Source organism: Ambystoma mexicanum, chromosome 8, assembly GCF_040938575.1.
Source record: "Ambystoma mexicanum isolate Mex_15411 chromosome 8, UKY_AmexF1_1, whole genome shotgun sequence".
NCBI classification, from domain to species: Eukaryota; Metazoa; Chordata; class Amphibia; order Caudata; family Ambystomatidae; genus Ambystoma; species Ambystoma mexicanum.
This window is the reverse complement of record NC_090929.1, coordinates 1,413,073,602-1,413,099,494: the sequence shown is the minus strand read 5'-3', so window position 1 is coordinate 1,413,099,494 and position 25,893 is coordinate 1,413,073,602. Positions and strand designations below refer to the sequence as shown.

The 25,893-nt window shown below is 44.1% G+C and overlaps 1 protein-coding gene across 2 annotated transcripts in view; it reads right to left on the bottom strand.

The window, feature by feature from the left end:
* The window catches only part of CRTAC1 (cartilage acidic protein 1), a 2,821,007-nt gene that overhangs the window by 244,947 nt on the left and 2,550,167 nt on the right, over nucleotides 1–25,893 (bottom strand). For both annotated transcript variants that reach the window (XM_069611550.1, XM_069611549.1), the window contains exon 12: nucleotides 13,329–13,474. In XM_069611550.1, coding sequence (XP_069467651.1) covers nucleotides 13,329–13,474 — 146 coding nt within the window. The remainder of the gene's footprint in view (nucleotides 1–13,328; nucleotides 13,475–25,893) is intronic.

Below are 25,893 nucleotides of genomic sequence, written 5' to 3'. Positions count from 1 at the left end.
CGTACCCCACTCGCACAGGGCATTTCGCGTGTGAAACTTCCCACACACCCCCGAAATACACGTTCCTCTCTCCAATCGCATGTGAAACTTCCCGCACACCCCAGGAATACACATACCCAAACTCGCACAGGGCCCATCGCGTGTGAAACTTCCCGTGCACCCCAGGAATACACGTACTCCACTCACACATGGCATTTCACGTGTGAAACTTCCCGCAAACCGCTGTTAGACACGTACCCCGCTCCAAGCTCCCTGTGTATCGGGGTACGTATATTCGGAGGTGTGCGCGGGGAGTTTTACAGGCGTTTTCGTGGTTGGGGGCTGTGCGCCATGTACAGGATTTGTGCGCTGTGCATGGCGCACGGGGAGGGGTTGGAGGCGTAACTGGCGCTGCTGCAGGGTCGCTGCGCCGCTCTGCGCCACGGCTGGTTTTGGAAGCTAAAATCCATGAATACGCTCTGCGCGGAAATGGATTTTAGCGCATGCGGCTGGTGCAGAAATTCACACGCGCACACTGTGTGCCAGCCGCGTGTGCCACTTGTGCGCTGAATTCTATGAATTACCCCCTTAATTGTCTTGAATTAATAAACTTGGCACTCATAGTGTTTTTCCTTATACCTTAACAAGGGCTGATTCAGCTTCTCACGTTCACTGTTCTTCAAGGATAGATAACCAGTTCTTGGCCACTCCATTCTTTGACACCAGGCCAGCCTGCTATTTCAGGTCTTTGCTCGATCTTCAGCTGCTCTCTTGCTGTGACACAGCTTTCCGATCCCGAGCTTACTAAATATGTGACACTGATGTCCAGATTCTATATAATGGCGGCACCGCCTGCAGTCTTTTCACTACGCATACCCAGACTTTATGATTACTTATTCTACTTGTGTTGCTGCATCTGTACAGTTTTAAATGGCTTGCATTTTTCTTCAGTGCTCTTGACACGTGTAAGCTTCATTCCGCATATGAAAGTTCACTTGATTAGTTACTTCGTCATCATATTCTATAAGGTCTATTGATCTTCTTCTTCGACCACACTTCTCAGTGCGCCACGCTCATTTCTTGTGATGTCACCAGCCTCTTTTTCTCTCGTCTTCCTATTCCTTCAGGGATTTCCTCCAAGAGGTTGTCATCTCTAGGGTCTTCTCAATGGATACCTTTTCTCGAAGACTCTCCATGCAATTGGCACCACCACTAGCGTGCGCTTGTCGTGATTTCTGGTTTCTGTCATATAGGAAGAATGGGGAGGGACTTCCTGCAAATGCATTCAGATACTCCTCTAAAGGTTGCTGTGAGGCTTTAACAAAGGGCTTGAGAACAGGATACTCCAGTTCAGGGTCTGATCTTCTGGCAAGAAGATCAGTTGAAGAATGTCTGATCCTGGTCCACAGCACTGGTCACTCGCAATGGTCCCTGGGAGTGGATAGGGAACAGAACTTCCTTCTGTCTTGGACGGCTCCTTCCTCACCTCTGGCAGAGGGCTCTGGACAGTGCAACTGTCCCAAAGTAGGACCCGGGTGAGAATGTTCAGAGTGTCACTTCAGCCTTAACGGATCCTTGAGGAAATTAGGGAATTCTATCCTCAAAATGTCCTTCTGTGGGGCTGATTTCAAGTGTGGCTATTTTTATTGCTGCTGTGACCTTCAGTGTACTGCCACTGTCCTGGGCCGAAGGGGCTCATGGATCAGCAGTGCATGAGTTCCAAATGTGGACAAGAAACACACAAGGTAGCAGAGAAGTTCTATTAATTAATAACATAGAAAAATGTAATCACTTTAAATATACACACATTATGCATCTACGAAATTCCAACAGAAATGGTCAAAGTTATATTATTAAGAAATTGAGCTTTCAATATATATATATCACCATGTTTATATTTGAATTATCATGAGCACACATCACAGTCTTGAACAGTGAATGAGGGCTCCAGATAAAATTATAATTGTATACAAAATCAAATTAATCATCAGAACATCCCTACCATTCTAAATCTCTCCACTTGTTATTCATGGCAGAAAACTCCCCCATCCCCCCATTCAATTAACCTGTCAGAAATTCAAAACGATTCCTAGAAAACTCAATTAAAAGACAAGCTAGTTAACATTCCCATATGTGTATCACTAACAACATGAAGGCATGTTTTCTAAACTCTCTTCAGTGGTGCTTCTATTCCATTACCATATACACATGTTATTTTGTCATCTTCAATGGGCAACTTAAAGGTGGAAAAATAGGTGGAGGTTAATAAACCTTTCCCCTTTTCTTGAATGGATCGCACCAGTAACAGAACTCTGGTTGGTGATGTAACCTGGGAATTACTTGAATTACTTTATTTTTCTAGGTATGCACACAGTAAGCTCTCCTGTATTCTTCTGTACATATCCAATGCATAGAGAAGGAGTCAGGGGATCTTGCCATATATAGAGCATAGTATATATTTCATCATAAATCATTCCAGAAGCACATATGCTTCTGAAATATTTACTTATTTTCCAGGATGTACAGTCAATTTACATACCCATGCCCCTAAATACTTACAAATGAAAGGGGCTGGAATGTAATATAGTTCCTGTATAAATACACCCCAAAACCACAAAAACACATTGCTTCCCTCAAGAGTATTTGCCCTTTATATCAAACTCACACCTGAGTTTCCTTTAGCTGCCTCACAGATAGGTGGGCACTCTCTGCCGGCCTGGTTCAATTATCCCCCTGTAGGAACTGGTTGGTAACAGTCAGCAAGATGGGGTCAGATTCTCTCAACAGCTTGGTTTCCCTCTTTCTGTATTGGGACCTGTCTGCTGGCTCTTCCACTGAATATGGCCTGTCTCTTTAACTCCAGGTAGGCCTCTCTTACAGTGCTCTGTTGATAATCCATGACATAGGTCCAAAAAGGAAGGCAATCTATCTCCTGTCTGTTGATATCAATTCACCTTTTTCTCCTTATTCCTCTCTGCCGTTTAGTGAGTGAGTGGCTGTCCCCAGGGTTTAAATTGTATTGAGTAGAAACCAAACCTTTTAAAGGTGTGTAACAATGTCTTTAATGAAATACATCAATGTATGTGACTGGACAGTGTCCCAAAGTAAAACAACCTCTCCATAGTAATTGGGCATATTAACGAGGATGACAATCTGATGGGTGTGACTTCCAAATCCAGTGTCCCTCACATTTGATGTGCTGTCATCTTAGAGATTTTGAATTAAGCAATTGTAACTTTCTAAAAGAGCATATTCCACACATGTGATCATGTTACTAATCAGTTCATCAGATTACTCTCAACTAGACAAATCAAATCTTGACACAACATATAGGGGATGAATTACGGATTTTGGCTTTTTTCTCACTAATGCCTTCAGAAAATGCATATTTTCCATCTCACTAAAACATGCTCACTGTGACGGATGCTAGGATACATAAATCATTGGAACACACTGGTTCTGCATGTATCTATCCACAGTCGCCTAATTTACATAATGAAGATAACATCCCAACATTTTCATTTTATGACCATTGTGAGAAAGGCATGGTATCAAGAGATGACACAGAAACAAGTGAAACAGTTTCAAAACCTTATTTTGCTGGTCAGGATGGTGTAATGCTCAACTTGCCCTGGCTCTAATGCGGGAATGTTCCCCACAGGAAAGTAAGCTAAGGGAAATCTAAGTCTGTCAGTCCAAAATAAAATGCTGTCTGTGTTAAAAACAATGCTTTCTCTCACCTCTATATGATAACAATGTGTAGGGGACTGGATAAACACAATAGTGTTCAAAGTAAAAAATAGGATGGCACTGGTGCTCTTTTGTAGCTCCCATCCCCAAGTTCAAAGCACTCCGGAACTCAAAGGTCAACAGACTTTTCAGGATTCAAACGTTCACAGTACCTTATTTCTCACGACGGGTCTCTCAGGCTTCCCTTGCCCAGGCTCAGACCCCTTTTGGCATCACAAAGTTCACCTTACACAAAGGACCATACACTTCAATGGGCTTCTTAGTCTTCTCTCACCTAAGCTTCAAGCCCCTCTTTGGTTTCACAATGTTCAAATCTCTTTAACACAAATGTTAAATTTTCAAAACAGTAAAGTTCCATATCAGTTCAACTGGCTTCTTTAGGGGTTAATTCTTTAGGACTTCTCCATTTTTCAACTTCCTCTGACCTCAGGGTCTCACCACTTGCCCCTCAGATATTTGTTACCAACTTGTCACAAAATGTACACATGTATTTTGTCTATCTCTTTATGGTGGGGTCTCTGCAGCATTCCTGGATCACTCTCCTACCCCACTGGCCACCCCAGTGCTTATTTCTTTTGGTTGGGTCTCTGCGGCACTCCTGGATCAATCTCCCACTTGGAGACCACTCCAATGCTTTTCCAACACTCTTTACTTTATGTCAATACATTCATTCTGGCTGTAAACTTGCTCCATGTCAGGAAACAGCAGCCATTAAGCCTGTATTTGATTATATTCATTTTTATATGTGCAGTTTTCCGTTTCCATTATAAATTCAGGACTACAAAACCAAGAATGCAAATATATAGCAAGGACTGCATCAGCATAATCTGTTATTTGTTGCTGCATAATATACACACAGCAATACATGGTCCATTTGTGTCTACAGTGGGAAAACACAGATGTCCTTTATTTGTTTGAGGGAAACAATGGGTAAACACTGATAAACACAGATGTTGAAAAAAAAAATGAAAACCATGGAAAAACAGTACATGCATTGGAAAACAATAAAGACTGAAAAACGGACCTCCTATATGTGGTAAGGCAAATAGTATCCCAGTCAATTTGACAAATACAAGGATACCACTCTTATTTTGGTTCAGTTTAAGGCAGTTTGTCGTCATCCAGTTTGCAGCGTTAGAGTATCTATAGTCCATGGCCAATTAGTGGTGTTATTTAGTCTGATTAACCGTGCCCTGTCTAACCATGGCGATTATCATTGTCGTAGTGAAAGGGACCGGTGCTTCCCAAACGTCTGGACTTAAGGTCGAAGGAGGTATATGTGGGAAAATCAGACCACCCATATTGGGTTCCATGCTAAGACAGGTGATGCCACAGGAACATTCCCACACCTATGACATCCAGGCTTTGGGGGTTCCTAACCCCTAGAGTATAACCCTAAGAACGTTTCTAGTACTCCTGTGAGAGCTATTCCACCCCCTCACCCAACATAAACATCCAACATAGGAATACAAGCTTTTTGCATTAATGCAACACAGTTGCAGCATTCTGAATTCACTTGCACGTCTAGAAATACATGTTTTTCTCTGGCAGGGCTGCAGACTGCAGATAAAGTTGCATTTGCAAACAAACATTAAGTGAAATGTATGCACGTTCCGCATGTGAGACAAAGCAAACAAACAATAATCTGCTGCTAAGGCTAGCATTTTGAAGATTACAAAGTTTGACATTTCCCCATGATGAAACCATTACATTCACACCAAATAGGTTTCCTTGATGATTTTTCTGAATTTTGATTCGGACACTGAGAAACAGAAGCACCCAGTACATGCCTACACTATGTATGGTGAAATCCATTCCCATACACGCTACATAAGGGAAAGAAAAAAACAGACTGTAAAAGCCAGCTTGGTCATTCAAAGAGTGTCAGGAGTTTGAGAATGAGCTGGATGAAGGCATTTGACAGCGAGTGGAGAGAGAAAGGAGTACTGATAGGAGAACTCCTGGAGGATGTTGGAAGAAGAGAGAAGAACATTGTTTCGGGCCAAATGTAAGGATAATTGTTACCATCAGATAAAGGATTCTTTAGGGGAAAAAGAGAGGAGAGTTGTCACCAACAGAGAGAAAATGACTTGGAGGCAAGGAGCCAAGGAAGACCCAGAGACTGGGGGTGATTCATAGGAGAGGACAAACCAGCAAAAAATAAAGGAAATACCAAGATAGTGATACAGAGCAGTGTTCTGGAGAGAGAGTACCAAGAGTCCATACAGACTGAGCTACAGAAAGAGCTGCCCCAGGAAAGAAGGTGGAAGTAAGTGTTAAGGATTTCAATCAGGCAACGCACACCTTGGTCTCGGCCTTGTATGCAGCGCACGACCGAAATGCTTATTTTTTATATTGATTCAATATTGAGATGGTACACCACTCATGTCACACACCCTTTTCAAATACCCTGGGTCACAATGGACCATGAACCAGGCTGGTTGGTAAAATACAATATTTATTTATTTTAAAATTCAAAATAAATCATACACTTTTTAATATGGGGCAGCAATCGCCAATGGGGTGATAATTACAATGAGAATGTGAGCAATGCACTGGGTTTAACTTTCTAGTGGAACATATACACAGCACAGCAGCATAGGAGCACTCTTTGGTTTGGGAAAGATATCACCCAAGTTAGAATTTCCCCCTGCAATGTTCCCTCAACCCAAAAATAATCAATTCGGAGTGGATAAACAGAAGAATCAGGTAATCAGGAATAATAGGCAAGAATCGGAATCCAAATCTGACCTTCCCTCCCCAAATAAGATAGAAAAACAGATTTTAAACCACTTGCAATGTTATGAAATGACACTCGGAAATGGACAAATAAATAATGACTTTGTGTTAAAAACCTCAAAGCAAATGTAATTCCTCAATAAAGCAACAACGAAAATACACTAACAATCACAAAGAATGGATTACCAAAAGCATACAGTTCGAAAATGAGTGGAAGGTTTAAAACAGATTGCATCAAAATGACATGTTGGAAATGTAGCAAATTTTCAATTCCCGCCTGAAATTACCCAAACGGTTTTTAATAAAAATGGTTGAAATACACTGATTTGGAGTGCGGTTTAGCTATAGATCACAGGTACAATAGGGAAGTGAAAGTGAGTCTCTAGCTGGTAAATTGCATGAGATATGCAAGATCTAGAAAGGTGCACTTTGAGTAAAATCAAGAGGTGAAAAAGGAAAGAAAATGAGTTGTGACAAGAACAGTTTTACGCTACACTAGAGTATTCAGACTAGGCCACCAAAGAGGGACACGGTAAGCTCCAGGGTTGATCTGCGAGTTCAACCCTATCACCCCAGCGCCCAACCCCGGCGGAACCAGTCCGATCACTCGAAATAGGATTAATGGGTTAGGATTTCCACAAGACAAAATTACTAAAGAGATGGCGCTAGCACTAGAAATCAAGGGCAGGCTTGCAAGAATCATTCTGACAGTTTTACAAGTTATCAGGGTAAGGATAGGATGACTCACAAAGTGGGATAAGGACAAAGACAAGATAGGCTATAGGATTAGATGGGGGGCAATTGATACTCACAGTCCACATTTTAGTTTTTGGATTTTTGACAGTCAACGGTCCTGGTCACTACACGGCAGGGTGCCTGGCAAACAGCTGGGCATTTCTGGCCACCGGATGGCACTGGACTGGAATGGCAATTATGGTCACTAGATACTAAAGATCAGCTGGATGGCAGGATGTATGCAGTTAGTGGTATCAGGATGCTTCCCAAAAACACCACAGCTTTGGTTATTTGGGGCTTTTAGTGGGTTTCCAGAATTGAGGCCTTGCTGGGAATAGGATCAGCACCGCTTGGGTTTTGCAGTGGGCCCTGCAGTAGGGTCAGCAATGCTTTGGCCTTGTAGTTGGAATCTGGAGTCTGGATGGATGAAACAGGAATGCACTCTGGCATAGGAAAATCAGGAGGAGTGTGTGTCTATAGTCTTGTCAGGGACTCTTATTTATAATACATAGTGACATCACCAAAGTATAAGAATGGGGCAGGCTTAACTAAACACACCTCCATCAATGGGATTGGACAAGTGATAGTCTCTGCATAGCTCTCAGCTGGTTGAATTTCAGGAAAATGATGTCAGATTTATGATGTGAGTTTTAAAATGTCCAAACACCTCCCACAATTACTTTAACTAAAATCCGATTTTGCCACAAACATACATTTATACAATTGCAATCTCTTAGCAAATTGTATACACAGCTTACATATTTTGTGCAGCACAATGCAGTCCAATCCTCCACTCTGTGAGACCTTGTTTCGCCCTTCTACCAGTTTTTCGCACTTTTCAATGGGATTTACATTACTCAAAATTCTATAACTTTATACATGGGTGTGGATTATCATAAGGGATGTATGTACAAAAATGTGCATTTTCAACATGGATGCTTTTCTTGTAAATCGCCATATTTGGCCATTTCTGTTCCCAAGGTGTCAATGAATTCTACCAAGTCTTAAACGAAAGCCAAACAATTCACTTTTACACTTTAAAGTTTATTTATGAAATAGTCTTTGGAAACAAATGTAGTCCTTTATCACTGGATTCTTTTTTTTTCCCTTCCTTCAACTGTAACCAACTGTCATTTCCTTCAAATCAAAGCGGGGGGTTCTCAACTTGATTGAAGGTTTTATTGCCCCTTCACACTTCAAACTTCCTTGCCCTGGGAGTCCCATTGTCAGTGGGTTGGCCTAGACAAGATTGTTTCCAAAACCGTAATTATCATTCAGGTGTTAGTATCTGCTGAGAGTTTATGGTGTGTCTCTCTTCCTTTGGGGGAGGTTTCAGGGCTGTCAACTGGAATAACTGGTTTTTGGGACCTTGCTAATTCAGCCCATGTGTTTTGAAATCTTTACTGTGGAAGTACCAGAATTACTGTTTGCTGTCCCTGCTTTCTGCCTTCAAGCTCGACTGTTTACTTCTGGTGCTTTTTCATGCAAGGTTGCCGGATTGCGTAAGGATCGTTCGCAGGGGGAATTCTTTCACTGTGATACTGGCGTGTTCTTACAGCTTTAAGAGAAGTAAGGAATTGACTGTTCAACCAAACATTGAACATTGAAAGACTTTGAAAGACTTTGCCTCCTGTCACCATATTCCTACCTTGAATCTGCCCCTTATACAGTGTCCTTTCTTTGTGTTCTTAGGTCCTTGGCTGCCTCTAAACCCACCCCCTCAATCCGAGTCTGTGTGGAATAAATACAGCTGCGCCTGCGCATTCGCGCGTGCACCGCAGAAGTACCAGAAAGTATTGTTTGCTGTTCGCGGTGCGCGGCAAAGCGTCAGTTCGATACTTTTAGAGCCCTGAACCCAGTTTACGGACCCAACCTAATACTCTAGTAAGCTTTAACCACATTCTAACTATCCTCTGAAATGTTGAGGTTGTAGGAGAAGGAACCACTCCCGAGGTGTACAAACGTGCATCCCACCTGACAAACCATGAGGCATATTTATACTCTAAGAACAGGAATGCCTTTGCAAAAAGAATACGCTAATTGAGTCTCTTATGCATTTAGTAGTGTGCTGTCCAGCTTTGGAAACATTACGGCAAGCATATTTTAAAAATCTGCTGCAGCTTTATTGCTCTCATACTGAGAAATTTGGGGGCTTTTGATAAACAGTGAGTGCTCAGCAATACACATTGCCTTGGTCAAATTTGTAACTTCCATTCTTTATTAATATGATTGCCAAAAGTATAAAGAAGTCCTACTTTTAAGCTATGAAACAATTGTAATTTAAAACTGTGGAATGATGAATTGTAATACAATGATTGTATTAAGATTATGTATATTTGTTTTTTGTACTAAAAATTTGAAAGGCTGAATTTCAGCCAAACAAATAATTAAAAAAAGCTTCATTTTCTTATTTTGGGACAGGAATTAAACAAACCTGTGGAATAAAATAGCCCATGGGTGTGTTATCATCAACAACAAACCCCTTTACATTGCTAAATAAGAAATAAGGCAAGCTTTCATTAAAGATTTCCCTTTTAAACAGGCCATTTTTTTCCTTCAGTTTGCAAAGGCCTATTTTTTACATGTGTGGTTAAAAGCCAGCACTTCTTTCTTTAATTCGGTTTGGCAGCTCCATTAGATTCACACACTGTCTTTGCAGCCACAATCATTTTCTTGAAAGCAAGAGTTTTGTCTGAAGCACAGATATATTGAAACTGACCTGACTCAGAGAATTAGACTCTCTTTGAACTGCTGAGCTTTGGATACTTTTGGAAAGAAATAAACGCGTGTTCCTGTGCGAGTGAAAAGTGAATATCCTTGTTGATTTCTCTCAGAGTTGGTTTGTCAGGGCCCATCATTCAGGAATTATGCCTGGTTTTGCTGAGGCACAATGAAATATCCTGGGCATGGCAGGGCCTTTTTAATCACCGTGGTTTCAGAATGAACAGATGGAATTAGCGTCAAAGCAGTATTTTTAAGGGGTGAAGAAGTTTCATTTTGAAGGGGAATTGTGGCTTTTCAGCAAACCAGTGCTGCCTTTTTACTTTATTCCATTTATATGTTTCAGAACACACTGGCATGCTCCTTCAGTGTGTCCCCTTGTTCCACCCTGCCTGAAGTGTGCTTGGCAGGACGGTGCAGCCATCTTTTTGGTCGCTGCAAAACCGCAGTTTTGAGGTCCTGGTGCACACAGGAGCCAGCACAGTCATTTGCTGTATTCTACCCAAATGCAGCTTGTTGATGTGGGGAAATGCTGTTGAGTGGGTCAATATATCCCACATACGCCCTTTATGAAGAGAGACCATTCATAGCTAGAGGGATGCTAGGAAGCGAAGACTGGAGGGTTTTGGGGAGCTGGGTGGAAGTCCCAGGCCCCTTGGCGCTTTAGTTCCAGGTGATTGTAGTAGAAGGTGCTGGAAGGGAGCCGAGAGAATGGAAGGGGAGGGGGTTTACCTATAGGAGTTGGATTATGTTGGAAACGTACTGAATCCTTGTGTTAGTATAATGTGGGTAGTGAGACTTGAATTTAGAAGGTAGACGCCATCTTGAAATTGATGCTTACTGTTAGAACTATGTTAGTATGCTTATTCCAGCTCCGAGGGTTAGAAGGATGTGCATGCATTCATTGCTCGCAGTGCTGGTAGCTTTGCAAAAGATTAATTTCTTGAACACACAAACACACAGTTCTTCATTGTGTTTTATCAGTAGTGTATGCAACCGAGAAAAAATGTGCCCTGCAAGGCCAGGAGAGGGCTGGAATGGATATTTGAAGGAGTTATATCATGAAAAATGGGGGTGAGGGATTTAGGCCTTCACCATTCTGATATATAAGTTACTGCGGTGTGAGATGCCCAAACCCTGGACACAAACATTAAAGTACACTGACCAGCCCAAGACCGCTGGCCATAACACTGTAAAATGTCAAATCGATCAGGAAGATCAGAGAGCAGGTGCGGCTGACCCCACCACCGGTTTATGTGATTTGTGCTGCGAGGTGCCAGGGTAACAAATGTATGCCGAGGGTGGAAAAGTTGTGGAGGTGCCGGCATGTCTGGGATTGGAGCGGTGGTTCACCCAGTTCTAAGACGTTACCACAACCTCAAAAGTATCTGCCTCGGCCATGTCCTTGGTACCAGGTGCACTGTAGCAGCTACAAGATAATTAATTGTGTAACTGCATTGCCAATAAGGGTGCCAATTAGGGCTCTTGTGCCGATGATGGAAGATAAAGATCCACACTTGGAAAAAGATTGACAGAAGATGCTGGGACCAATCGCCTGGCATCCCGTATCAAGCAGGCTATGTGTGTATAGGTCACAACAACCACTAGCTGGATTTGTAACCTATGCAAGTTACATCACTTGTGACGCTGTGTACCTTTATAACCCATTGCTTGTGCTATTTTTGACAGAGATCTTCGTGGCAGCAGACTTCTTTGCTGGCACATATTTATATTTTTATGATAAAAAACATTGTTCTCCTTGCAAGAGGCATACTGGGCCTTTTTCCCTAGTGGGTTGTATTTTTCCTGGCGTGAGCATTGAGGGGTTTACTTTACAAGGGGAAGAAGTATTGTGAAAGGATAAGGTACATACATTTTACAGAGAGAAGAGGTTGTTTGGCTAGAGGTGGAGATCAGACAGGAGCAACCCTTAACTTTCCTTGCTAAAGGATTTTCCTATTTTCATTTCAATGCTAAGGAAAGAAGTGTGGCCCAGTTTAATGCAGTCAGTGTCCTCAGGACTCCAAATGGGAGGGAAGGAGAACTCACACAGGTTCAGGAGAGTTTAAAAATCTAAGATGGCATCAGGTCTTCATATATGCTCAGTTGAATCCCCTCTCAATTTTGAATCCCCTCTCAATTCACAAGACCATGAGCACATGGCCCAATCAAGGCCCAGCCCAGTGCACGCTGTAACAGTGTCATCCATGCTCCTATGCACCACACTGGAGGATGTGAGTGCAGACTATTTAGGCCAGTATAATCATTCATAGAGTGTGGAGAGATTTTGCAAGATTTCGAAGAATTAGTAGTGAAGATCGAAAGGAATACTGAGAATAAACAGTCTGGAGAAAGCATAAAGGAGAGTGGGGAACATTGTTTGGAGGAAGGGGTGGGGTTGCTACCATCAGAGAGAACATTATTTTTAGGAAGATAAGGGGGAGCACTGTTGCTATAAAAAAGAAAATTGTTTGGAGGAAGGTGAGCGTGAGAGTTATTATCATCAGGGATAGACATCTTTGGAGATGAAAGCTGGTTAGGTGGTGAATAGATCATGACAGGGTGAAGACTATGAGGAGGAGATAGAGCAGGGGTGTGAGAGTGATGAACAAGAGACCATAACAGATGAGATTCAAAGGTGGAGGACAGAGCTCTGGACTCTTGGGGGGAGGCTGGATGTGAATACGTTTTTTTTTTTAAAGAGGAGGAAGATGCCATTGTAGAGAACATAGCCTGATTTGCTTGAGGGGAAGGTAAGACATGACCATCCAGAGTCAGAGAGAGGTGGGCAGATACATCTCTTAGTAAGCAACACAAGGGAGGTTCTAGTGGATGAGGATCAGGCAGTTTTGCTTCACAAAGGTAGGAAGGTTATGGAAGTGACAGGTCTTGCCATATCCTGAAGTCTCTTCTTATCACAATTATCTCAGTGCCAATATACTAGTGCAAGGAGGTACCCACAGCCAGTTGCCTGGCTCCTTTTGGAGCGGGCCCTGAGGTGGAAGTGGAGATACTCTTCTACCTACATTTTGAAGCACAGAGATATCTACCAAGTTGCACCTTGTACATGAAGGACCTTGGAACATCCACAACCAGGATTGGGAACTCTGCCAAAACCCATAACCCAAAAGACAAAGACAAGAGTTCTGTAATGAACTGCAAGTCAAAGCCAGATGATGCCAAGCCGTGGGCACTTTAAGATACTTTCAGTTTGTGTTATCAGATCTTTACTTTTTTCCAAACTGTGTTTAAACCTGAATACATGAATTGTGGCAACTTAATACAGTGTCAGTGCCTTTGTGCCTCCCACATGGTAGTTCTCTGAAATTAGACAATGTTGTTTAATATTCCCCTTCAATGAAATTTGATGATAGTAATTGACATTCAAAAACTAGTCTTCTTACTTCAACATCTGATCGTTCTGTCTGTTTGCTTTCTTCCGTGGGGTAGGCAATGTGCATCACTGAATTCATTTCATCTTTGGCAACTGTGCGGATGACAAATTTGCCATCTGGCCATGTCACCTCCAGGCTACTGGCTTCATCCTTTCCTGTTGAGATGTGAATCAAAAAAATATATATCAAACAAAATAACATCTGACTGCAAAAGCACTATTTTGAGTCAATATACACAGGCTATATGATGCTGACAAATATATGCAGCTTTTTCGTGAGACAAATGTGCAGGTTCAAGTTATTATTTATTTAGCATCTCAAGGTAAATGCTACTCACAGTTTTCAAGATTAACAACTCCACCTAAATACAACAGGGAATCTTATTGGACTTACATGAGAAAGTGAAAATATGAGCTCAGAGGCCAGTGGTAGGATTGAGGGCAGGAGGGCATGTGCCTTTTTTTGTATTCTGATAAGGTTGCAATATTTTTAAATGCTTTGTTATATAATGTCAATAGTTTGTATGCCTTGCTATGCCATGCAAAACCTTGCTATATGTGCATTTGTGTTGGTCTTTTCCTCTCCTAAACCTTCTCACCATTCTACTTTTCACCGAATATGAAACACACTGACTAGCCACTCACACATTGCAGTTGAACACCATCCAGTTTCCCACTCAGCTGCACAAAATAGCACAGTATAAACTATACCTCTCTCCCATCAGTTTGTCACACACAGCCCATCAATAACATTCAACCCATCCTGACTCTCAGGGAAGAATTAATTTGTAGTACACTGTACACAATACAAACACCTGTTAAACCCTTTTGAATATGCATCCCCCAAATAAATTCATCACAACCCACCTAAAAAGAAACCAGCACACACAAAATGTGTTCTTCTTGTCAACTCTCATCAACACTTCAGTCTGCGTCCTACCAATAACATCTCCTCCCCCCCTCTTACAGGACATACCCCTAAAAGCTACCAAAATGGCATAATCCGAGCTGTAGAGGACTACTTTCATTGAATGGCATTTAATAACAACCCAGTAATGATACTCAAACTGCACAATTTAACCTATCTCAAAATGCTGGGAAACATGTTGTCATGCGTCCTTCTGTTTGAGCCTATGGGACCGATGGAGACGTGGTCACCATGGGATTGTTCCATCACGCTACTCATACTAACTAACTAGCGTCAGGCTGCGGTCTAGACATTTCCATCATGGCCGCCGCTGGGTGCATTTAGTGCTTATCTGCCCGGCGGCGGCTGCGTTGCAACTGTGCTATTGTTTCCGCTGTTGTTGTGGCACTCGTGATTCCCCTTGGCTCTGGTGAGCCCTTCTGTCCTGTCTTGCCCTGTCGGATGTTCTGACCACTAGGCTCTACCCTGCAACATCACTGTGTGCTGCTTTCATCAAAATTAACAGAATGGCCGCCGAAAAGCCTTATGTGCTCTAAAAATCTCTGAGAAGTGCGCAGGAAAACCTGAAATATAGGCCGCCAATCCATTTTGCCTATGTCAGTGGTAACACAGGAGACCACACTGCTAAACCTGTCATTGGGCTATCCACAGAGTGAAATGGAACTATTTAAAAGGGCAGTGTTGCATGCCAGGGAAAACCCAGAAGTGCTTTAAAATCTGTTTTTCCTTGGCTGTTGAAATTGCAAAATCATGGTTCCCTAACCTCAGAAAAGATCCAACATCCCTGTTGGGTGTTAAACATCACCTTATTTAAGGAATCACCATACGCACAATGTCAGGAGAAGCACATTTCATCATGAAAATATCCCCATTCAAAAAGGTGCTTGCCTGCAAAAATATGTCAGAATATGGCTGCAGAACCGCCGCCTGCCTGTGTCAAAGCTGTCATTTAGTTATACTGGCAGGTTACTATCATTTAAATGCCAATGAAAGGAGGAGAGAGTGTTACTCTGCTTCTCTGTGAGAAAGCCAATAGGCTTCCTGGACTGAAAGGAAATGCAAATTTGGGTGTCAACAGAATCCAACTGCCAGCAGGAAGGGAGCCCTGGACTGCTCTGGGCCCATCAAAGTCTGAGGGCGGGACCAGACAGATGTGTGTATCTTAGATTACAAGAACATATCTTTTTGAAAAAGACTCATAGAAATCTGTGAAAAATGTGGAAAAATCTGTAAATTAGAGGTTGTTAATATGAAAAGGCTGCTCGCCGTTTGAAACTATTCGGGACTCTGTGCGATGTTCAGAGACAGGACTACCAAAATTTGGATGTTGTAGCAATTGTGATAATGCTAGGAATATGAAAGTTTACAGGATTATGCCCAGATGTCAAGCACATGTATGGAGAAAAATGTGGACAGATCTCACACTGGGTACCCAACCAAAAGCGCAAAAAACTGTAAAATTGGAACTAAAGCTCTCACTCAGTGGGGACTCGGACAGATACGTGCCCTACTAAATCTGTAATGTGAATATGTATTATTAGCAAGTTGGTGATATTGTAAATATGATTTATGTGGAAAATAGATTTACTGTACGGAAACCAGGGGAGGTACTCCCTGGGTTGTAAAATGCAGCATCACTATGACACTAGATTTCCTTCTCAAATCAGGAGAGGGGAGCGACTTTAACCAATAGGATTCCTAGAGGGTGTGCTTAGTATAATTTAGCCTACCCACCCCTTTGGGAAATACATAAATAGGGACTGTTTAGGACCTAGAGACACACCCACATTCACCCATCAACTGATTGTCGGCGAAGCACTCTGCAGGAGAACCCAGATCCAAGACTCCAGAACTCTGAAAGCAGAAGGCCCAATTCCAAAGCTGAACCCTTCTCAGCTGGCCTTTAAATCTTGAAACCTGATTTTAACCCCAGATTTCCAAGGGGCACACCACAAATTGAACAGCCTGTCGGTGCTGTTTCTGTTTCTTGTCAAGAACTCTTGCCAGAACGCAGAGATACAAACCAGTAGAGCAGAGCTGTAACCTGATAGCTGTAACCCAGAACCAACCCGTCAGATCCAGGTCAGAGGCCGTGCAGAGACCAGAGCGCCATGCTGAGTACAGAACCGGGTGCGGAATCCTGTCCGGTGGGCTAGCAGAATTCCAGTCCAAAACCTTTGACCAGATCTTTGACGAGCCTATTCCAAACCATAGTTGTGAGTATCTAGCATAGAATTTTCCTAGCCAATCTCTTATCTTTAAGTAATCCCATCCAACCCATTCTAGCATAACCAGAACTGCATTGTAGAACCTTTCTTGTTTTTCTGAATCTTTCCCTCATCCATATAGTCCTTTGTTAATTGTAGTGATAAAATCATGTTGGTGCTAATATATTTGCTGACGAAATACAAGTGTCTTGGCGGGATAAAGTCAGAGCAGAGGCGCCGCTGTTCTGGTGGCTGTCCGTTGGGCATCTTGCATCTTCATAGCCTCCCTACTGTACAGAAAATTCTTTTTTCTAATTCAAAAGCGCATCTTTCATTTGACAATCTTGACTCTTTCTGAGAAAAATCGACCTCTACTAAAACCTTCATAACTTTCATACCGTACACGCTATTGAAGCTAAATTGAAGCTAACATCCTCAGCTTTCAAACAAACCTAAAACCGCATTCCAACTCCGTGTAGTTTTTCTGTAATTGCGTTTCACGCGCGCTGAAAAGTTTGCTGCAGATTTGCATTTGGCTCAATTTCAACACGTGTAAAAGAGCTATTCTTTGCATCTGAATTCAGAATTCAATTTTCAATCTGCTAGTTATCGAATCATCATTGCTAGTGTTTACCTGGCACTATCCAAAGCAGCTTCCATTAGTTTTGAATCCAATTTAGTGATTTAAATCCATTTTTAGCATTTTTCCCATTCATTCCAAGCCACATTCAAAAGCATTTGAACTGTTTTGAAAACATTCCTGTTTCTCTCTGCTTGCTAGGGGAAACTTTGATTGAAACTGTATTTGTTGAGTGTTTATTCCTGAAACCTGTGTTCTCTCCTTCCACCTCTATATTGCATATTGGGAATTGAGTAGTGTACAGGGGGAAAAAGTGACATTGCATTTGATTGAATCCCAATCAAGTATTATTCTATGCTGCATTGTTTTCCTATCCATATCAAATATTATTCTAGGCTGCATTATTTTTCTTATCCATACTCATTCTTATTAAAGAGATTGTTGATTGTTGTGATATCACCCAATGCTGATCATTGTATAAATATTAATAGTGTGAAATCTAGATATTGTTCAAATTCATAAAAGTGTGATATATATATGTCACGCTCACCTGATTCCCACGGAGGCGCAGGTCTGGCTTCGAGTACTGATGCTTCTTCAATGGTGAAGCACAGGACTCTGAAGATGGACAGGAAGGGCCCCTCTACTCTGGCTTTCCTGGCTCGCAGGAATATTCCCCTGTGCGTGAAAAGGGAGTATTACCTACTGACGGAATAATGCTCAAGCCTCCCACTCCCTTCCAACCCTCCACGATACCCTTCCACGATTCCCCGTGAAGTCTCACCTTAGGGTCTGGAAGGATCAGTTCTCCATCCTGCTTCTGATGCAGGGGCGCGTTGAAACCCAGTTACTTCACTGGATTGAGGTTTGATGGGAGTTCAAAATAAGCTTGACTATTCAGGTGAGGCGTTGTAAGAGTTCTGTTGCAAGTTCAAAAGTTCAAGCTTAATAATAATGTTCATTGTCTTATTGCAGCAAGCGCTAATGCTTATGTCTTTTTCCCCTTAGGGGCTGGGGTTCGGAATGCCGGAGATATGGCACCGACCGAAAGTGAAACGTGCAGTTCAAGTAAATGACAGGTAAGTTCTGGATGAGCGTTCAGGTAATGTCTTTGCATTCGCTCATTCAATGTCTTTGTCTTTTTTCCCCATAGGGGCCGGGGTCCGGAATGCCAGGAAGCGGCAGGACCCAAAATGAAATGGGAATGACCCAACATGTAAGTCTTAGAAGGAAACTGAGCCTTTCCTATTCCCTTCCTTCTCTCACCTTGTTTTCTTGTCTTTTTCTCTCTAGACTCAGGGGAGCGGGTGCGGATCCGGATGATCGCTGCTGAAGATGGAGGCGCCCAGGAAAGGTGAGTGAAATGCAGCGCTGCAGCGATCAAAGCGAAATGCTTTTAAAATGATGTCTTCCCTTTCAGGATCGTCGGTGTGATGTCTCTGTGATGCAGCTTTAGCAGGTAAGGTCTTCTTTCCAATTCTCTCTTATCTCTCCTTGCAGGCGACCCAGGATGCTGACAGGCGTGGCTGAAGTCCAGATACAGGAGCTGACACGGTGAGCGTCCAGCTGCGAGGAGCAGAACAACGCGAAGCGTGAGTTGCTGATCGGGTGTGGTTTAAATAGCTCTGGAAGAAGTTCCAGATATGTATCCTTCCACCGATCAGGTATGTATCCTTCCCTCACCACACCCAGGTGGAAAGTAGTCCCACAGGTAAAGTAGTTCCATTCAGGCCTCAAGAGGGCCTGGATGTAGCAGCATGGTCTGCATCAGGTAAGTGCACATTAAAACACTTGAACACATGTCTAGCTTTATGAGCCTGGCGCCTAAGGCGCCAGGACAGGGGTCTAACATGAGCCTGGCGCCTAAGGCGCCAGGACTGTGTCCAAAGGGCCCCAGCTTGGGCCCGCTGGCACTTCCCTGGGGGGAATGATGCCTGCCTCTGGGGTTGCTGGGTCTGACCTGGCTCCTTGGAGGTAGGCATCATGACAATATATTGTTCAAATTCCCAAAATAAATCTTTTAACTTTGCAAAACAGCCTGCTTCCTGGTTCAGTGAGACCGGGGGGGGGAGAATTCAAAGAGAGGGGCGTGCTATAAGGGTACATCATTCAGAAATAAAAGAACTCATAGACAAAAATATGTAATTAAGGGTTCCAACTGCGCATCACACGCTAGGCATTGACTTAGGTGGAGTGCCGGGTCGAAATCACTTACAAGGTTGGGGGCTCGTCCGGGATTTCTGAATTAGATATACCACTTGTGACAGTCTAATACAGTGTGCTAACTAGTGGGGTACATAATCCCTGCTGGGCTACCACGCTGTGTTACACTGTGAAAAGCACCCCTCAATAGGAACACTCTAAGGAAGTGGTCTGTTTTGTAAAAGTAAAATAAAACTTCTGTAAGTCAGGAAGGAAATTAATATTTCCAAAATGCTGACATTGGTAGAGATCAATATGGCTAGAGAACACCTATTGCATAAGTTATTTGTGAGAGTTGAATGGACAGAGCAGGATAAGAATGCGTGGTTGCAGGCAATCACAGAACAGATCACTGCAACAGGGTCAGACATATGGCAAGACCAGGGTCCATTACATATGGCCCTGAGTGAACTATATATGGCCCCTAAGGCAAAGGAAGAGCAAAAAAAGATTGCTAAAAAAGCGGCAAATCTATACCTATACGTTGGAGCAATACAGGACAAATATTCTGAGGGCCAAGATCTGGCAAACAGGCAACTGCAGGCATTAGAAAAGGCCCAAACTGACCTGGACTCTTCTGAGCAGAGGTTGCAGAGGAGCCAGAAGTCAGAAAATGAAAGTAGGCAGTACCTATCCAAAATAAAAGAGGACATGGGTATCCTGCAGCAGGAAAAGGCAGACCAGGATACCAGAATGCTGGCCCTGCAGAAGGGGTACCAAGAAAGTTTGGATTCCCTACTGTAGAGCCAGAAAAAGCTGGAACAACAAATACATGTCAACAGGGCATGCGCAGAGCAGGTAGTCACCCTGCAAAGCCACTTAGACAGAGAGAATGAAGAGAGTAATAAATTAATCCTGAAAGACCTGGACACCCAGCCAGAATTTGATGAAGAGCACCAGAAAGCTGGTGCGCTTCGAAGACAGAGGGATGACCTGGCGGCACAGAGGCAGGCTCTTGCTCAGGAAAGGGACACCTTAAGCCAGGAAGTCTGCTATTTAAAAGAGAAGCTGGAAGAAAATCACCTGGCCCTTCAGGGACTGCGTGACCTCCAAAAAGACCATCAAAAATTGTTGGAGCACACCAGGAGGGTGGAATATGCTCTAGAAAGGAATAACCAAGCCAGTATGGACAGGACTCAGGAGCTAAAGATTGGCCCAGTACTCTAAAACAACACAGGAAGCACAGAGAGAAAATAAGGCTCCCTGTGAGGACAATGACAAGCTCCACAGACAGGTAGCCATGCAAGAGAGATTGATAGAAACTAGTAAAGCCTTGATTGAGGAACAGAAAGCTCAGATTCTTGCATGGCAACAGGGAGCAGGGGCTGATAGAGGTGAGGTTCGCTGAAAAAGGGAAACACCTGAGCATAAGCTCAGGAACCCTAGTACCAGAGGCATTCATCTCTTCCAATCCATGGACTCTGCCACCCCCATGTCCACTAGTGCACATGAGAGAAGGGCCACGGGGATGGCAGATTTCAATCCAATCAGAAATATGGGGCCCATAGACCAGCACCTCCCAGGAATGGATGGGCGGGAATCTGGGTATGGGTACCTAAGTACTGTAAAATTTAGTGGGGAACTCCATGAGAGTAGGCCCACTAAGGGCATCCTGAAAGCCTCTGCCCAGCTAGGACAGTGGGGGGGGTACCCATCAAATCCTGGGAGCAAGGAGGAATCATAAGACTCCTCTGAGCACCCCAGGACACAGGAGACTAGGTCCCCACATTCTGCCAGCCATTCCCAGGCTCGCAGAATCCGGGAGAGCCTAGAAGACCAGTCGGGCACTTCTGGGAGCCGTGCCTCTGAGTCGGAGGAGGAGTGGACCAGGGTTACCCGAACCAAGAAGGCCAATAAGGCAAAAAGGGCCATGCTTAAGGACCCCTTAAAACACATTAAAGTGATAAGGAGCGTCATTATGCCCTATCATAAGAACGCTAAGTATTCTGTTTGGGAGCACTTAGAGCTCTTTGAGCAGATGATGGAAATTTTGAAGGCACAGCTGTAGTCAATATGTAAAATGGACCTTCTCACCAGAATACTCCAGCTTCATTGCGGGGCTGGAGGACCAAAATCATTCTAGGTGGTCCACCTATAGGGTGGCCATCTTGAAACATTTTTCTGTGCACAGAAATCCTCAGGAGGCTCTGAAGGCAGCCTACAACTTGCAATGTGTGGAGGATCAGGCCCCACAAGAATGTGTGCAGGAATTAAAGCCTGCCTTTGCGCAGACCACCAGAAGTGTGCACACGGACAGCAAAGAATGTGTGAATACTTTTTTCCACGCTCTACCAAAGTACATCATGACCCAGCTAGTGAGAGATTTTTATGAGAAAAGATCACTAGACTGGGTCATTGAACAGGCCACATGAATTTATGAGGTGCAAAAGCCCATAGAAAACAAAAATAATGCCAAAAGCCCTAAAGCAACCAACACCCCTGCTGCTAAGGTGGCAGAGGCGAAGGTTGCCCCCATTTTAGATTTAGAGATGGGGGGACCTAAAAACCCGCCTGCACAGCAGAATAATCCCAAGCCCAGAAGGCCCTCAGGCCAGTCACAGACAAGGAGCCAAGGAGGTAGTCCCACAAATGGGATCCCTCACTCCCCTGACTACATAAGACCCTGATACAAGGGGAACCGACCCATCCTGGGTTATGTGTGGACTCCTCTGGCCCAAGGGGGGGATCCAACCAAACAGCAGCTTACCCAGGGAACTTCCCTACTCACTTCCCCCAGGAGGGCAGAAATTCCCCAAATCATGGACAGAACTTCTTCCCCAGGCACCCGTAAAACTTTCCGCCCCAAAACCACCCATCCTTTTTTCCCCAATTTCCTGAGCCCAGACAACCTAATCCGGGAGAGGGGAGGCCAAGGGTGGAGGGGTACCCACATTTTCCAAATCCAAGGTTTTTTCAGAGAAGGGATAGCTACCCTTCCCAGGATCAGCCCACGGGAGAAATGAGAACCCCTTATCAGCCTGAGCGGGTGTCACAGCTAGAGCGCCATGTCCAAAACATGGCACAGGATCTGGGTCGCATGCTGAGGGCTCAACAGAACTCTCAGATGAGCATGCCGGCACAGTATGCCTCAAACTCTGGACCTAGTGCTCCAGAGCAATGACGGGGGAAGAACCCCGACAACCCACAGGTTCCCAGGGAGGAGGCACAAGGGGAAGGGGGGTGTTAAGCCTTGGAGGAAGCTTCCTTCCCCACTTGTAAAAAGCCCCTGGAAAACCAGGAACCGGAACCAAAATCTCCTGCCCCTGAAAGTCTGCCACCCAAGGAGCAGAGGGGAGGTAGGAGAAACAAAGAACCCAAACAGACCCATTTTGAGGAGGAGGTACAAGTGTTCCAATTTGAAGGAGAGGGATCCTCAGAGGATCCTGGGAAAAGGATCTTCTCCTTCAGAGATGTGGGAACTCCTCCCAAAGAAAAATATGTCCCAAAAGATCAAAATCCAGACTTGGTAGATGTGGGGATTGAGCTAGCGCCGCCCATCATCCAACCCCAGAACCAACAACATGAAAATCCCCTAGTTCAAACCCATTCTGGTGACTGCCTCCAAAAAGTGTGGGGTGGCCCAGAACCGGAACCAGGGGAACCCAAAACTTCTCCCATATTTAGTTGTCACCTTTTCATTTCAGATTCCCTAGACTCCGCACAGAATCCTGCCCAAATCACCTCTCTATCAGTGTCCAAAACTAGAAAACTAACCCACCAGTTGTGCAAAAATGCACATTATCTGTGCCCCCTTAAGGAGAAGGAGGGAAGATTCTATGCCCCGGTCCAAATACAGGGGCAGGGTACAATTTTGGCACTGGTCGACACTGGATCCCAAGCTACCCTTCTGTACAGAAAGGCCTTTGATAAACTGAATTCGGGAAGGGGGAGAATTACCAAATTCCTCTCACCCCTCTTCCTGGACAACTTCAGAACTTTAACGGGAAGGAAATTCCCATCGAAAAGACTGCAGATTTGGACATTAAAATTGGGTGACACAAGCTGAAGCACCCGGTCATAGTTAAAACTGCAGAGGGCACCCTTTGTTTACTAGGGAATGACCTCCTGCGAAGGTTGTCAACCCCAATATACTGTGTAAACAAGGTCCTCTGAACCCAGACTAACTGACCGATAAAATTAAAACAGAGTGTCAACCATGTTAGTTTAAACGGCACCTGCCACATGGTTGAACAAAAATCTGACCAAGTAGAATTTCACTTCCAGAACAACCAAATCCCAGACGTGACAGTAATAGCAGTAGGACAACAGACTGGTATTGGGGGTCCTCTCTATTTCTGAAAATCAACCTTCCTGCCAGTCTAAGGTAGCATTCCACACTGGAAGGCAACACTCTGTAATTCTTTACCAATGCACATTCAGACATTCCCACTCCAATAGTCCAGAAAGATGAGAAATCACCTCAGAGCCTGGCTGATATTCAAGAAATTGGAGAGCAGTTGTTATCCCTATTCAGTAAAATGAAAGAAGGACTCTGTTCTCGCCCGAGTGTGTGTGAGCAACGCTAAGAGCTTCATCAGCGAGTCCATGTTCCGCAAACTCCCAAAAGATCCAGCCATTTCCACATTTAGACTGCTCATTTCCAACAGCAAGTGTTGGGGGTAAACCCAACACCACTAGTCAACATAGAACACAACACCATTCCAATAGAGTCCACCTCTAACAGCGACTGAAAGATTATCACTCTGGCTGCAGGCACCATTATTGGAATGGCGGATGATGACCAACATTTTTGCATAGATTTAGGTAATGAACTGTTAGGACTAATCCGAAGGACTGCTTTGACAGTGATAGCGACGATGACACAACACCAGACAGGATCTTCACCCGGCATGGGGGGAATTTCCTGGTGTACTCTTCCTGCCCTAATGGTAAGGAAGATGTGACCTGTGACTTCAGGAGGGATGAGTTGATCTTTCAAGTCCACGAGGACTGCCTTCCCCAACTGAAGCCATCAGTCCAAATCAGTACTCTGACCAAGGACTTCTCCACCCAGCTGGAGGAGGCTGCAGAGGTAGCCAAACCGGAAGACTTTCCAGGCTTCAGTCAGATGGTTGAAGAGAGGGTCAACCTAGCTGATGCCTGCATGACTCTGGAGCAAATGCAAAAATTGAAACAAGTTTTCTTAGATTTTCAAGATCTTTTTGCGGTTGAATCATATGACTGTGGTCGCACCGACATCCACACAACAACAATTCCCACAGACCCTGGCATGACACCAGTATTGGTGAAGCAATATTGCTTGCCTCTCTTACTGAAATAATTAAGAACCTTGAGTCCCCTGGGATAATTCGTCCAGTCCACAGCACCTTCAATAATCCAGTGCTGGGGATTTTGAAACCAAACGGACAGTGGAGACTCTGTGCTGACCTAAGGGAGCTCAACAAATGGGTCCATACTTCCCAATGGCCTCTTCCCTACATTGACCAAGGGCTGGCCCAGATCCAGGGGTCAAAGGTATTCACTGCAATAAACATGACCAATGGGTACTGGACTGTACCTGTCAGTAGGGAAGACCAATACAAGATGGCCTTTACCTTCGGGGGGCAGCAGTACACATGGACCTGGACTCCCTTCGGATACATCAACTCCACCAATTAATTTAACATTTTTCTACATAAGGCCATGCCCGACCTGGGTGAAAGGGGTAACCTGGCCTATGTAGATGATGTTCTAGTCAAAAGCTCAACTGTGGAGGAACACATAGCAGAGATCCATTATGTCCTGACACAGAGGGCTGCCAGAGCAAAACTCTTGTTTTAAAAGGCGCAGTGGTGCAGAACCCGTGTGAATTTCTTGGGGCATGAGATAACTCCTCAGGGTCTCTGTCCCCAGGAAAAGAAAGTGGAAGCACTCCATAAAATAAAAGACCCCACAACTCTGCGGGAACTAAGGAGCCTCCTTGGACTAACTAATTACAGCAGAAAGTTCATTGAGGATTACGCAGAGATCACAAGACCCCTGATCCATCTTTTGAAGGGGGGGTCAAGTGGGAGTGGGGTCCAGAACAAGCTGAGGCAGTAAGACAACTCAAAAAAAGCCTCTCACAAACGCGGTTGAGGAAAAATTCAACGATTGTGAGAAGGAACTCTTGGCAATGGTGTGGGCATTGAAGAATTGCCGCCCATTTATACAGGGGGAACACATCATAGTGGAGACTCCACACCAACCTTTGCAATATCTTCAAAGTAACAGAATCCAGGCCGGAAATGTGAGTAATTCCCAACATTACTTCCTGGATTCTGCCAATGCAAGGCTTTCCTGTGAAGGTCAGATATGGCCAAAACAAGAAGAGTCCCCTCGCGCAAGGTCAGGCTGACTTGCCTGATTGTGCCAGAGAAAACTGCCTCGAGGACGAAAGTCTTAAAATCAAGGACAACATGGAGGCATACCTTAATTCTCCACACAAAGTCTATGAAGAAGACAAGTGTGAGGGAATGCCCACTGTCTATGTGGATGGGTGCTCCTGCCATGTTGACAACAACGGGGAAAAGGAACTTTTGGCCGGCGTAGGGAATGCATGGGTGAATGAAGCCCCAGAACCATCCGCTGGGTACAAAATCGGTCCCCAAAGTAGTCAAGTGGCAGAGCTGATGGCTGTGAATCAAGCCATCCTCACTGCCATCCAACTCCATGAACT